Consider the following 15,297-nt stretch of genomic DNA (forward strand, 5'->3'; position numbering starts at 1 on the left):
GCATGAGGCCAGCTTGGGCTTCAGAGCAAGACCCTGTCTCAAGTTCAACAATGAAAGTATTTATTTATTATATGATAATCATTCCACCCTTTATAATACCTCATTGTAGATCTATTTATCTAGCTTTTAGCTGACTAGATTTCTAATGTCAAGGTGCCCTCTTCTGGATATTGGTTGTATTGACGACTTTCAGTTTTCATTTTGTAAAAACAATTCTGAGTACTTCTGCATTCTTAGGTATTAGCCCGGGTAGAGTGACACAAACAGAATAGACAGGGTTCCTGAGTTCCTAGAGCAGGGTTATAGCTGGGAAAATCTGGGAGTGTTTGGACCAAGACAAAGGAGACTGACATGGAAGAAGCTGGAAAGCTGGGAGGGGCCAGTTATCCAGGGCTTCAGAGCCTAGAGTCTTTTCTTTGTTGGAGAATGGTTATCAATTTAAGGTCACTATAGATTGTGTGTGTGTGTGTGTGTGTGTGTGTGTGTGTGTGTGTGTTTTACAGGGAAGGACATGAAAGTGTGGGAGAGGACACCTGCTGTTTTGTGGCTTACCTTGTGTTTGGGTTCTGTCCAGAATGTTGGGTATGGTGGTAGCTTATTATTTTTGAGACAGGGTCTTTGCTAAGTCTTCAATTTACTACGCAGCTCAAGCTATCCTCAAACTCACTGTAGTCCTCCTGCCTCAGACTTTCTAGTACTTGGATTACAGATGTGTACCACCATGGCTGCTGTCTAAGTTTGTTCATCCAGATGGAGAGGTGTTTGTGATATCCAGTGGCACCTGCTAAGTGTCCGAAGGGGTGACTGCTTCAATGAAGGCAGTCAAGAGTCAAGAACACACATTTGTGTGTCCTGAGGCTGTTAGGAGCCACTAACCACACTCCATCCAAGGATGGGGTTTTAAGTCTGTGAAGGGTCTTCCTTCCTTAATTTAGGGTTGGTGGCTGATTGGCCCACAATTGTTGTGTAAACATGTCCTGATCTGCCTTGAACTTCTTGACCCAGTCCATCAGCTGAGACCCTTCTGGGGAGGAAGGGGATAAAGGGGCCTCCAGGTCTTTGTCTGATGTCAGAATTTTGTCTCAGGTCTGGAGGCTGAGGAAGACCAGCCATCTTGGAAGTTCGCCACCTTTATTACCTAGATCCAGTCCCTCTTCCGTATATCTGTCTACCATGGAATTTATCTAACTTCTAGTCCCTCGTATGGACATCATATCCATATGTATAAATGTGTCAACATGCATGTGGACGCATGCCCTGGGACTGTTGAGTGGTCATTCTGAAGCACAGTATAAGATGAGGGCTTGAGGGATTGAAGAAAGCCTGTTATGCTTTACTGTGGACATTTCTCTAAAATATGAATTGCTAGGGGAATATGTTCATGGGTTACATATGTAATTAGAATGATGTCCATACCCTCTTCATGTGTTAACGTTGTCTTCTGTTGTAAAGACTGAACTGGTCAGTGCTACTTTGCTCTGCTGTTCATTTTATTGACTACTAGCATTTTACAAGAAGATATGGACTTTACAGACTACTAAGGTAGTATCCAAATAATTAATATCCCCCAGCCTAAACAAGGGCTCAGAAGCACCACAGTCTCACGTAGACTGCACTGCTGTGAATGTGCCTAGTTCTGAGGAGAAAGCCAAGCTCTCCCTCTCCTGTGGAGCACTACAGGCCCTGCATGCTTCAGAAGAATCCAGCCCTCAAGTCCCCTGGCCTCGTCATTCCATTCATTAAGTGCAAGTTGCCCAGGACTTGAGGCTTAGAAAGTCTGGAAACATTATGTTAAATAAGTATATTAGTGGTAACATTGGAATTTAACTGTGCCCAGTTATGTGTCTGCCTCCAAAAATTCCTTATGCTTATTCAGGTGCAGCCTAGCTTTCCTCTTGAGTCCAATGTCTCGAGTAGGAAGGGCCTGTGTTGTTGCCGCAGAACTGCTGTGCTTAGGGAAAAAAAAGAAAAAGATTATGTAATGGAACATTATCTTTCAAACTGAGTTCTGGAATTGACAGATCAATATTTGATCTGTATATCTGGTATTTATATGGAAGTGATGAGGAAGCAGTGGCCCTCCTGTGTGGCCCAGGTATCCCAGTTTATAAGGGAGAGTGTTTATTCCTCACAGCAGTGATGTTTTGACCAGCTGGACGCAAAACACAGCCCTCGCCTCAGAGAAAGTAAGAGTTTATTCTGGAGCCAAGTGTGAGTGACCATGGCTCCAGAACATAGATTAGGTTCCTCCAAATACTGTGCTCTAAAGTGGTGACCATTTGGCGAGGTTTATATAGTGACAGAGCCTTGAATAGAGGTACTTTTCAAATGCATCGGTAGAAACATTAGGTAAGTGTGTTAAAGCGAAGTGAGGAAGTGGGAGGCTTAGGCGCTGTGATGGAACTCAGCCGTTTGGTTGGCGGTACTGGCACACTGAAGAACACTTTCCCAATGGCCACAAGGATGTTAGCTCACACACAAAGTGGGCAGGAAATGGCTACTGATGGGCTAAAGATGGCCCAAGATAATTTGATTCTGGACTTGTAATATTCTGAACTCTTCAACATCGTTGAAGTTCTAATAAGTCAGTGGGCCATGAAGGTTCTGTGGGGGCAACTTCTTCCCAAGAATCTTCCTTCAATACAAATAAGGTAAAAGAAACTAAGTATTTTTCTGAAATGCGTAAAGAATAAGCTGTCTGTGTGAATGAACTTAAGGGTTCAATCCTCAAAGGAAAATAAAAAATCTTTCTAATTAAATGATTTTTTTTTCATTTTGTATGTATGGGTGTTTTCCCTGCATGTTTATCTGTGTGCCACATATGTGCCTGATGCTGCAGAACCCAGAGACGGTGTCAGATCCCCTGCAGCTGGAGTCACAGACTGTTGTTAGTGGCCGTGTGTGTACAGAACCCAGGTCCTCTGGAAGAGCGGTCAGTGCTCTTAACCAGTGCTCTGACTGTCTCTCTAGTTCCAAGTTAATATGTCTTAAGGTAGGCATATCAGTGCATGTCTGTCATTCTGTACTCAAAATGTTGGGGCAGGGGGATTTTGAGTTTGAGGATATATTGCTATACTATATCTTAAAAGAGCAACAACAATAATAAATCTTTTCAAATATCTGAGAAAGAAAGAACATACATTATTATAGTTTAAACTGAAAAGGGCCTTGTGGTTAGGAAAAGATTGAGACATGCCCTAGGTGTACAGAAATACTTTAACAAACAAGCAGACAAACAAAATTAAAGTGCCTGGATCTTATTATATTAAATTAATTGTTCCATGAAAACATTTGTTATTAAGCAAAATCGAGTTTGTGCCTGATACTGAATGAAGCTATCAAGTGCCAAGTACTCACTAGCTGTCAGTGTGGTGAGTTTAACCCCCAGAGCTGGCTTTCTTGACAGAAATTTGTATTGAACAAAATAGGAAGAGAGACAAGGTACGTGTGTATGTGCATCCTTTCTTTATAATTATGGTGAGGGGGCTGGAAATCTGGTCTGTGATTTTTATCAGTGAAGGGCACCAAATTTAAACCAGGCATGATAATTCTCACCTGTAACCCCTAGCACTCAGGAGATGAAAGCAGTAGGATTGTGAGTTCAAGACCAGCCTGGGGTCTATGGCATGATCTGTTTCAGCCAAGCCAAACACAAGAAAGCAAGATTTAATTAGGCAGTTTAGATTTCCTGGAGTTTGTTTGATTGCGAATGTTTCCGAGACTGTTCATGTTTATCTCCTCTCATAGTTACCAACAGAACAAAAATGTATCTGTAACTATGGTTAGTAGGCTTTGTCTCTCCCGGCGCTTTACCTCGTCTTCCCCCTTCTTAGGAGAGACTGGAGATTTTATTTAGCTCACTGTTCTGGGGGATGGGAAGTCTGTGATGTTGGCTGGCTCCTGGTGTCATTTCTCAGTACTTCTTAATATAGCAGAGGCATCACGTGGTGACAACACCTGGTTAACTTTTTGACTAAAAATAACTCCTTAACTCTTTGCCTACTTGTTACCTTTTAGACGTTTTATTTTCACCTTTTGTTTCTATTTAGGCCTTTTTGTCTCAAGAATAAGCATGTTTTTTGCTTGTTCAGGATCGTAGAGGGCTAGAGCCTGGTTGTGTTGGTTAGTTTTTATGTCAACTTGATATAAACTAGAGTCATTTAGGGAAAAGAACTCTCAGCTGAGAAAATGCCTCTGTAATTTCTTGATTAATTTCTGATTAATGATTGGCATGGGAGGGCCCAGCCAGTGGGCTTGCAGAGGAGAGCCAGTCAGTAAACAGCATTCAGCTGCCCTCAGCTTTGGTTCCTGACTCCAGGTTCATGCTTGAGTTCCCACTTGGCTTCCCTTAGTATAGGAAACACAGTCTTCATTTTATAACAACAAATTCAAGAGAGGTCTAGTGAAAATGAAGCCATTTTATAATACAACATTCTGCAGCAAAGGGCACCATAGAGGAAGGCAAGAGCGGCTGGTGTGCTGATTGGTACAAGACAGTGTCTTAAGCTCCCTGACCTTGAGAAATCCCTGTTCTCTTTTTATGTCAGCTGAGACCCACAATCTCACATTCTTCTAGCATAGCCTCTTGCCCAAATTCCCCATTCTGTTAATTCAGGACACAAAGCCTTGGGCCTGGAACTCAGGTTCTCAGCTTTGGCAGCAAGAACCTGTACTTGCTGAGCTGTCTCTCTGATTCTTTGTTTTAGTTTTGAGACAGGCTCTCGATATATATTAGACTGGCCTTAAACTGTTGATTCTCCTACCTCCATTTGTGAAATTCTGAATAAAACCACCACACCCAGCCAGTTATCCAGCTTTAATTATTTCTTGAGAGGTTACTGACTACGTGTTCTCTCCCCACTGTTTGTACCCACTACAGTTTACATTTATGACTATGGCATCCTCTAAAATATTTCATTCGTACTTTTTATTTAAATGTTCTTCTCTCCAGAGCCTAAGAGGAAGAATCATGCCTTATTCAGTGTGTAAATCTCTGTGTAGCGTAATACTTACTAAATGGCAGGCAAAATCGGGGGTTTGGTTGAATTAACTACCCTAACCTTAAGATGTTTGGTGACTCAAAATAAATATTCTGAACTTTAATGCTTCAGTGCTCAGACATGATCTATAATATTTATTTAGAAAGTGTAATGACGTCATGGGTTAAAAACATAATCAAGTACTCGATGAGTAAATACGGGCTGCCAGTATTGACCCCGGTGCAAGATCTCTAAACCTTACTAAGCCTCGTAATATCTAGTCCAAAGATGGAAAACATATATAGATTCTGTCCAAAGAATGTGTAGGCTGGGAAGGAAGGTTGCTGTATAAAATGGTTACATTCTTGTTTTCTGACAAAATAGTAAGAAAACACAAGAGGCTCTCGGGAAAGTTGATTCTTGTAAAAACTGACGGTCCTATAGCACCTGCACAACAGGGCTGGTTATGCGAGCCGGGAACTGACTGGCCTGGAGACTTAAATCACACGCACACAAAGACACACACACACAGAGACTCGAGGAAATGAGTCATTCTTGACACAAGAATGCCAAGTTTATTGTGCTGAGGGAAAGGTTATATAGGGCTCTGGCCACGCCCCAGCTCTTGGGGTCTTTCAGCTGCAGACCCACCAGCTGCCATCAAGGTCTGTGCTCAGAGCTGCTGCAGGCAAAGGTAAACAAGTTGTTTTGCTTAGATCACTCCAGCAGGCAAAGGGTCTGAGGCAAGAAAGTCAAGGGGCCAGGGATCCATAGCTCCCAACAGATTCTGTCGGATCAAGAGGAAGGAGAGGGTCCATTTCCTCAAAGCAGTGTTGACGTGAAGTCTTCTGTCCTAGGTGCTCTCCTTTTTCTTCATTGGCTTCATGTCCATGATGATTCCGCTGTGCAGCGTCTTTGGGGCCCTCATTGCTGTCTGCCTTGTCATGGGCCTCTTCGATGGATGTTTCATTTCTATCATGGCTCCCATTGCCTTTGAACTAGTCGGTCCTCAGGATGCTTCCCAAGCCATTGGATTTCTTCTGGGATTCATGTCTATACCCATGACTGTGGGTCCTCCAGTTGCAGGTAAATAAAACAATTCTATAGTAATTGTGCTAATTCATAGCGTTTTCTACTTTGGGTCCTAAACCTCTTTATTTGTGAAATATATTTAACATATTAATAGTTATTGTGTGTTTTCTCTCTCTCATTTTCAATAAAACTATATGTTGATAGTAGGTTTAAAATGTTTATTGGGGGCCACCCTGCAGGCATGTGTGTGTGCGTATATATTAAGCCTAGGTAGGGCTTTGTACATGCTAAACAAGCACTTAAATCTGAGCTACATTCCCCACAAAAAATTACTTGTTGGGAAGTGAGTTCTGGACATTGAACTTGGACATGGAATGTACTAAATATATTCTTTTATTGAGCTATGCATTTAGCCTCAATTTTTTTCAGTTCTGTTAGTTTGTTAGACAAATGGAAACATAAAAATGAAGATTCAGATAGATTTCTAAGCATATAGTACTTTTACTTAAGAAGCACACCCCCTGAGAAATGGTTGAAGAAAAGTTACATGTAGTGGAAAAACATGGTTGTCCATGAATTTGAAAATAATGTGGCTGGGCATGGTGGTACACACCTGTAATCTCAATTTGCTGGCGGGGAACTACAAGTTCAAGACCAGCCTGGTCTACATAGTGAGTCCCAGGAGTACTGGGGTTATATAATGAGACTTGACTCCAGTCAGTTAAAAATCAGAATGTAAACAAAACCAAAAATATATCATCCATGCAATGGATAGGGGTAAGTATTATTCAGCCATAAAACTAATAAGATAGTGACACTGATACATGCTAGGGACACTGATACATGCTAGGGACACTGATACATGCTAGGGACACTGATACATGCTAGGGACACTGATACATGCTAGGGAGTAAATTTTTAGGTAGTAAAATTTAGTAGTAAAATTTTAGGTAGATATTTTTTCCTTCCTCATATCAGGAAAGGTTTACATTCCAAGCCTGTTGACTGACCTGGGAGCCAAACCTGTTCTCTCCTAGTGACAGCTGCTGTTTCCGTTTCCAGGGTTACTTCATGACAAGCTGGGCTCCTATAATGTGGCCTTTTATCTTGCTGGAATCCCTCCCTTTGTTGGAGGCATTGTGCTCTGTTTAATCCCGTGGATCCATAGTAAGAAGCAGAGAGAGATGAGTAGAAGCCCTGGAGGGGAGAAGATGGAGAAGATGCTGGAGAACCAGAACTCTCTGCTGTCAAGCTCCTCCAGGATCTTCAAAAAACAATCAGACTCTATTATTTAATGCCAGACATACCTCCACCTGACTGGATTTGCTTTTGAAGTTTCCCTTTTATATGAATTGCAAATTTCTTATTTTTTTAATCATCCTTGGAATAGCACAAATGGGAAATGGAGCCTTTATCTCCATGGGAGCCATTTTCTCTCCCCAAACAGCTTTGGTACTCCCAGGAACTGGGAAGAGACTGTTACAGCATCGTATCTGGAAGCTGAACTCAAAGCTGTCTTAGTGGCAGGCAGCCGTGAAGCCATGGATGCTGTGTAGCCGGCCCAGACACACACAGTGGACTTAGAGCTACGCGAAAGGGTAGCAGTTTGGTTCATACCGGAAGTATTTTGTTGGTTGCTTCTTTTGGTGTTTTTAGTTCCAGTGTTTTAGTTTCTTCTGCATTTTGTAACTTTTTGCAAAATTCAAGCCTGGATCCTAGATAAAAACCTAAACCTCAAGTCTGTTGAATGGCCTAAGCTATGAAAGTGGGTGATTCTGACGTGCTCCGGTGTCATGGGACACCCAGGATGTCTGAGATGATGGGGCCTCTCATAGGCAGCCCTCGGGCGTTTCTTCTGCTCGCCTTTGTTACCCTTGGTCTGTAGTGTGTTTTACTCCAGTAGCCAGAAACACACCAAATTTCTGATTTTGTGTAGACAATAAAGTAAATAGAATGTATAAAAGCTTTCCTGGTAATTTTAACAGGGTTTTTCTGACTTCTGGATTCATTGGTACTGTATTGTGAGTGTTTTAATGAGCATGCTATCAGTTGGTGTAATGGGCACCGATTGGAGGTAGGATAGACTGTTTCACACATTAGAAAAATATCTGATAGAAATCATTGCTTAAATCGACTTACGGAATTATGGTTCTAAAAGGTTAAATATACTTATGAGAAGAAATAATTCCTAAAATTTCAAAATAATTTTAGCAAAAATGTGCATTTGTGTGTACAGTCGTGTGCCAGTGACAGGGATACTGAGAAGCCTGATGGCCGGTGCTTTCCTTGTCTCGCCGTCAGAGTGGATGTGCACAGAGTTGATGTGCACAGACTGAGGAGATGCCATGGTAACCAGCCGATAGGATTTGTTAGCACAGTATTATGTATGTACCTCTTTTGACTAAACAATCAGTGTGGTATTTATCTGCCATGTGCTCCGTATTAATTCCCACCATCCCCTATTTATGTCCAGACTGTAGAAACCAAGGTATTAGCTTTGAGGACCTAAAATTAAACCAAAGTCAGGCCATGGCCCATGACTCATTTATAAAAACAGGAATACATTCCTATGTCTTTGAAATTATATTTTAGACCTTTAAAGATTAAAATGCAAAGTGTATTTAAATCATTAGCCTAGATGAATATTAAATCATAGTTGAATGTAGCTTGCTTGTTCATGTGAAATGTATTATCTTTCCCTAAGCACTTCCAGGATCCTTCCAAGGTGATCTGGAAGGTGAGAAATAACCTTACTATCTCACTACCTGGCTCTCTCCCTTCTGCCATTTCCTCTCTCTCTCTAGCTGGGGGTGGGGCTACCTGGAGAGAGCGCAGACTTGTGCTTGGTGGGGGAGGTAGAGGGCAGAGGAAGTGAGACTGCCTCAGGAAACCTGGGAGACTTTTCCTCTTCATAGCAGGCTTTCGCACCTGCCACCGTGGAAGTAACAGCCTACATGCTAAGTGTACAATTTCTTTTAAGGGGGTTTGAATAACGGTAATTTATTTATTATTTATTTATCATGACATGGAGTCTAAGTAGATCAGATTGGCCTTCAGCTCTCTCCTGTTGCTTCAGACTTGTGTAGGAATCGCTGGGGTGTGCTGGCATGTGTGGCAGTAATTTTGATTTTGAAGGTATAAGCTTACAAGACTGTATAGATGCAGCTGTTTTCATTTTAAGGCAAGGTCTCACTAAGGAGCCTAAGCTGGCCTGGAGCTCACTATGTAGCCCAGACTGGCTCAAACTCACAGAGCTCTTTTAGGTTTTTGGAAGCAGTCTTGATATGTGGTCCAGAAGGAACTGGAACTTGAGGTCCTCCTGCTTCAGCTTGCTAAATGGAGGAATCACAGGTGTGTGCTCCCGTGCCCAGCGTCAGCTTACTACTGCACCCTTTGTTTTTCTGTTTTAAATTGAAGGGTCTTTGGCAATTTTTTTGCAAAAGGTTCTCTTTCAGGAGGTATGTATGTTCACGCATAAACACACACACTGGTTTTTCCAGACAAAGGTTTCTTTGTGTAGCCTTTGCTGTCCTGGAACTCCCTCTGTAGAGCAGGCTGGCCTGAATCTCCTAGAGATCTGCCTGTCTCCGCCTCCCAAGTGCTGGGATTACAGGCATGCCGGGATTACACTCCCTGGCTCAGGAGGAAAATATCTTAACCATATTGTCCTTTCTTTCTTGTTTTAGAGAAGGTTTTACCATGTAACCCTGGCTGGCCTAGAACTCAGAGAGATCATCTGCCTCTGGCTCCCCTGCTGGGTTTAGTGCTGTGCACTATAACTCCTGTCTTCTGTCTCCTTGAGTGTTGAGTTCAGGCACACGGGGTTAACACATGGGAGAGAGGTGCTTTTCCAAGTAGCACAGGGAACATGACATGAATTTGTCCTGCTGGAGGTTTACAAATACTTTCACCAAGTCTAACAGTAGCATAGGTATACAAGCCAGAAGTTCCCAACCTAATTTCTGTTTCTCAATAAATCTAACTATAGGTATCTTTCAGTTTCAGTGAGTTCTGGAGGGAGAATGCCTTGTAGTCATGAATTAGCTTGTATGTAATAAGGACTCTCAGCACAAAATAATGTTGAGAAGCCATGTTAGAGCTGGGAAGCCACCAGGAGCCTGGGAATGGCAATTGTTCTAAAGTACGTAATGTTTTCAGCATATAAGTAACTACAGACAACTTGTTAAATTACTTTTAAAGATTTATTTTATATATGTATGTGTTTGTACAGGTAGCCACAGAGGCCAGAATGGGGCATCCTATCCCTTGGAGCTAGAGCTCGGGTATTGTGAGGAGCTGGGATCTGAACTCCAGTCCTCTGGTGGAGTAGTGAATGCTCCCCCACCTCCAAAAAAACAAGAGAGTTACAGGAGATTGTGAGCCAATCTGTGGGTGCTGGGAACAGAACTCAAGTCCTTTTCAAGAGCACCAAGTGCTCTTAACTGTTGAGCCACCTCTCCAGACCCAATATATATATTTACATATATATATATATTAAAAAACTGTAAGACAATGGAAAATGTGTTCAACCAACAAAACCATACATGTATTTTATACATACATTTGAGGAATTTTACATATGAAGATATTACTGAGTTCAAATACATGGCAGGATCCGGTTTTTGTTAACACTCAATGATTTAAGTTTTATTTACAAGAAATTGACCACCAAATTAAGCCTTTGTAATGAACATAGCCTCCTAAGAGAATAACTTTAAAGAAAAGCCTCTCATTAGTGTTTCTAGCACAGAGTGAGTGTGTAAAACACTCATGGATTGGGGATATCTCACTGTGGTAGGGCGCTTGCCCTGCGTGCCCAAAGCCCCAGACTCATGACAAGATGTCAAAAAGAAAAGAAAAAAAGGATATGTATCTTATAATTGGATTTGATTAAGGAGATATTTTGAACATTTAAGCTATTTAACTTTTTCAGCCTAAAGTCAATTTTTTAAGTCATTGGTCTTAAAATTTGAATATTGAGTTACTTACTGAGTATTTTTGTAATCTGAAAAAATTCTCATTGAAAGTATCCTTGTTTGGGGACTGGAGAGATGGCTCAGCAACTAAGAACACTTGACTGCTCTTCAAAAGTACCCGGGTTCATTTCTTGGGACCCACATGGCAGCTCACAACTGTCTGTAACTCCAGTTCCAGGGGATCTGACACCCTCACACAGGTATACATATAGGCAAAATACCAATATACTTTAAATAAAAATAAATAATTTAAAGAAAGAAAAAATGATAGTTCACTTTTTTAAAAGTATTTACTTATTTATTATTTACACAACGTTTTCTCTGTATATTTGTCTGCATGTCAGAAGAGGGCACCAGATCTCATTACAGATGGTTGTGAGCCACCATGTGGTTGCTGGGAATCGAACTCAGGACCTCTGGAAGAGCAGCCAGTTCTCCTAACCTCTGAGCTGTCTCTCCAGTCCCTGACAGACTAAAACTGCACCTGGGCCAATGTCCACAAACCTCAGTTCCATGCTTGTGATCAACAGTGTTGGGCTCCTGCCTGGTGCTCCTAGCACTATGCTTATGACAGTGTCAGACTCACCAAAAATGTCACCAAGAGGTACCTGGAGGCCCCAGTCCATGAGCTTCTGTAAGAAGGATTCAGACAACCACGGTCATGGGGGTTAGTGTAGTCCCGCTTTCCTTCACAGACTTTGCCTCAACTGTTTCATAAGAATGAGCAAACCTCACTGCCAATGTTGTCTTGTTAGCTAGAAAGACCATGCGGTCCCAGCTGGGTCTGCTGGGTTCCCTGTTAATTATCGTGAGTTACGTGTGCAAGGAGGGCCTTACTGACCATATTCCAGAGTTCCTCCCACAGCAGCTTCTGATGTAGCGATTAATTAGGGGAGCCAAAGACCCGACAGTTATAAAGGTACCGTGTCGCGAGAAATAGCGCTGCATCCTGTCCTTCTCCCGTCAGGTTATCTCAGCTTGAAAGTTAGAGCTACAACAGACTGAACTTAGCAGTATTGAGAAAAAGACTGTCTGTTTTAAGTATCTCTTGGCATCTTCTTACTATTTCTACTTATATTTTATCTTAATGTTTATCTGAAAAAATTATTTTATATAGTTTGAAAGTTCAAACACTTAGCAAAACCAAATATTCCAAACGTTCCTAGCGCTCCATGTGAGCACGCCTCTCCCGCCCTCTCTCCTCCTCTCTCCGCTCCCCTTTCACTCTCAGCCACCCCCTCCCGTCTCCCCTCCTCTCCTACATGGGGTGCCAACCTTCCCATAGATGTGTAAATATAGCTAACTGTGTGAAAGTGCCATGCTTGGACTGACCAGCATGGATATTTTCCTAGTTTTGAGAAATTCTGCTTCTTTTAAAGTAATATACTTTATAATTGATTTTTTTAAAAATGTGATTTATATATTTCATATACAGACAATCAAAACCTTTTTAATGAAGAGTGATTTGTAATTTGGAGAATACAGTCATTTTACTATGGGGAAATGTGATTCTCTCAGTAAATGCAATAAAAGTTTTAGCAAATTCCTGTAAGACCTTGTGATTGTATTTATGGAATTCCCGGGGCAGGGAACTTAACTGAGGTGAACAGTCTGTGTTTTATGCTGTATGTTTTCCTAGAGTGTTTGGATATTGCCATTTCCCAGGGAAGGGAAGGCCTCGACATGTGCTAAAGGCTAAAAGTCCTAAGCGTAGAGGCTATGCCCAGGGTTTTGCCCATGCTAAGCAATGCTCCGTCCCTGGCTGCACCCAGTCCCAGCACTTACTTCAGCGAGTAGTATGTGGATCTGTGGATCAATTCTTCACCTGTGAATCAGGCTTCCAGAACTCCAAACCTCCCTGGTTCTCCTGGCTCCAGGCCACTCCTTTCCTGTGTCCTAGTCATCTTCTGAGGATTGGGATTGCGCCAGGACCTAACTTTTGACACACAGATCCCTTGGAGGTTGGGTGCTCATGGATCCCAGCTCTCAACCCCTGCCTCAGCTTCCCAAGTACTGGGATTACAAGCATGTGCCCTCCTGCCCCAGTCAGACTCCTCCACACTCTCCTAGCCTCAGTTTCTAACTGTGTGCTGACATAGCCTCTCTTCCTTGACGCCCCTAGTCTTGTGTTTCCCACCTTAATGTCTCAGTAACAGGGCTTAATCGGTTTATGCCAAACTGAGCTTGTTCCTTCAGTTCACGGAGACTTTATAGGTGCATGGACTAAAGCATCACCTGCACAGCAATGTTCCTCTCAGATCCACTAACAAACACCAGCAGGTCCTGTTGGCACCGTCCCTAACATATCCAGAATTTCTCCCCTCCCCACAGAGACAAGTCATAATTTATGTGTTTGTCTGCCCTGTAGTTTTTCTGCTGTCTGGCAGCCCGGAAAACTACGATAACCAGGGAGTATTCTACCATTGAACTGCTTGAATCAGGAAATATTTTAAAGCAAGAAATAAGAGTGTGTCGCAGCCTGGCGGGTGAGGCCGTGGCACAGGGGCCGGGAAGAATCGGTGTGCGTGCGGGTGAGGCCGTGGCACAGGGGCCGGGAAGAATCGGTGTGCGTGCTGTGGACACAGGAAAACAGTAGTACAGCTACCCTTTCCTCCTTGAGACATGAGAGGTGACGTGAGGGAAACCAGACACTAATGGACTGGCTTGTGAAAGCCATTAAAGGGCGTTTGGCCGTCACAGCTGAGATCATCACAAATATTACGGCTGGGGACATAGAGGAAAGACAGTTTTTTTTTTTTCTATCAAAAGTGGCTAGCCTGTCAAGGACCGATATTTCATAAATACCCCCCACCTTACAGGATTTTCATGTAAAGGAGATCAAATCTTTTACTCTCCTGAACTTGGCAAGACTCCTGCTTCTCAAGGGTCTGTGCTGCACTCTGGAGCTCAGTCACAGCGGCCAATCTCTTCCCAGTTTTCTTCAGAGCGCTTTCCAAATGAACCAATCAGGAGCAGACTGTGAGGGTGAACCTCAGCCAATGAGAAAGGGCCAGGCTCCTTAAGGGAGTCTTTTAGACAGAGACCATCTTGGCTGTGTGGACTGCTTGCTTGCCTGGTGTGGGCCATGATGCCCCCTTTTTACAAAAATAATTGTCTTGCCATTGTTTTGTTTACTTTCTTTGTGCAAATTACTCAGGGGAAGAAAGAAGTTGGCTCAGCAGAGATCCTGGACTGGCGTTAATCCCACTTGTCAAGAATAAGATCATTACCACAATTTTTGAGCCAAATTTGAAACAAGTTTTAATTAAATACAAAAGATCAGGATGATGGACTCTGACCCATTCCTTGGTTCCCAGAAAATGACAATCAGTCACGTTTTGCAGAGGCTTGAAAATGCAAACCCATCAGGCTACGTATTTCCCAACTGGTCCAATGAGGGGCAAGCATATATCCTGATGTCTTTCCGCCCACATACTTCCCGCCTACCTGTGATAAGCCCATCTGGTGCAGTTGGGGCAAATGAACTTGTTTAAGGGAGCAAACACATATGGCTTGTTATCTGCCATAAACAACAGCCTCCAGCCTCTCAGGAAATACCTGTCCTTGGGCAAGGGGCTTGCAGGTTAGAGGTATTTTGCTTTATGTTTTGCTCTCAGGCATTGAAGGAGTACCTCCAAGTGTCCAAATGCAAGAACATACCTTGCCGGCAGCCAAACTTTGTAAGAGTCACCCTGGTGGGTATTGGTTTAAACACACAAGGGGGTCATGGAGGGAAGCTAAGACTTGGCACTGTATGGCAGGGCTAGAGTTCTACAGCGAGCCCAGTTGCAATGGGGAACCTTAGCAATTGTGAAGATTCTGGTGCCAGGGGACAGTCAGCAGAAACAGCAGTCCCCATGAAATGGAGGGAGCTGGGACCAAGACAGCAGGCTGTGTATGCTGCTGAGGGTGGGCCAGAGAGATGACCCAAGCTCCCTGGGAAATCTCAGAAGAATTGTGAATGAATCCAAAATGCTGAACGTTGAATGGTTTGCACTGTTGGAACTTGGTTTTGCCATGTGCAGTTGTGGTTGTGCCCTGTATCTTCCCTTTTGAAATAAAAAAGGTTCTTTAAATATTGTAAGAGCACACAATTGAGAGATTTTAAACTTCTTTAAAAAGAAATTTTGGAATTTCACAAAAATTTAAATTAAAAAAACTAGATATTTTAAGAAACAGTTTTAAAAATAAACTTACAAGGCTATGTGACATTTTAAATTTATAAGTTATTTTATTACGATGTCTTTATTAATATGTAATCTTTGGGGGGGGGTTGAGACAGGGTTTCTCTGTAGCTTTGGAGCCTGTTC

At 42.6% G+C, this 15,297-nt stretch overlaps 1 protein-coding gene across 1 annotated transcript in view; it reads left to right on the forward strand.

Moving 5' to 3' along the window:
• Slc16a10 (solute carrier family 16 member 10) overlaps positions 1 to 12,539 on the forward strand; it is an 87,076-nt gene extending 74,537 nt beyond the window's left edge. Inside the window, exons 5-6 of the mRNA XM_050138146.1 lie at positions 5,837 to 6,065; positions 7,074 to 12,539. Of these exons, the coding sequence (XP_049994103.1) occupies positions 5,837 to 6,065; positions 7,074 to 7,306 (462 nt within the window). The 3' untranslated portion in view covers positions 7,307 to 12,539. The remainder of the gene's footprint in view (positions 1 to 5,836; positions 6,066 to 7,073) is intronic.
• Positions 12,540 to 15,297: the final 2,758 nt, after the last annotated feature.

Source organism: Alexandromys fortis, unplaced genomic scaffold, assembly GCF_014885135.2.
Source record: "Alexandromys fortis isolate MF-2015 unplaced genomic scaffold, M_Fortis_MF-2015_v1.1 scaffold_14, whole genome shotgun sequence".
Classification (NCBI taxonomy): Eukaryota; Metazoa; Chordata; class Mammalia; order Rodentia; family Cricetidae; genus Alexandromys; species Alexandromys fortis.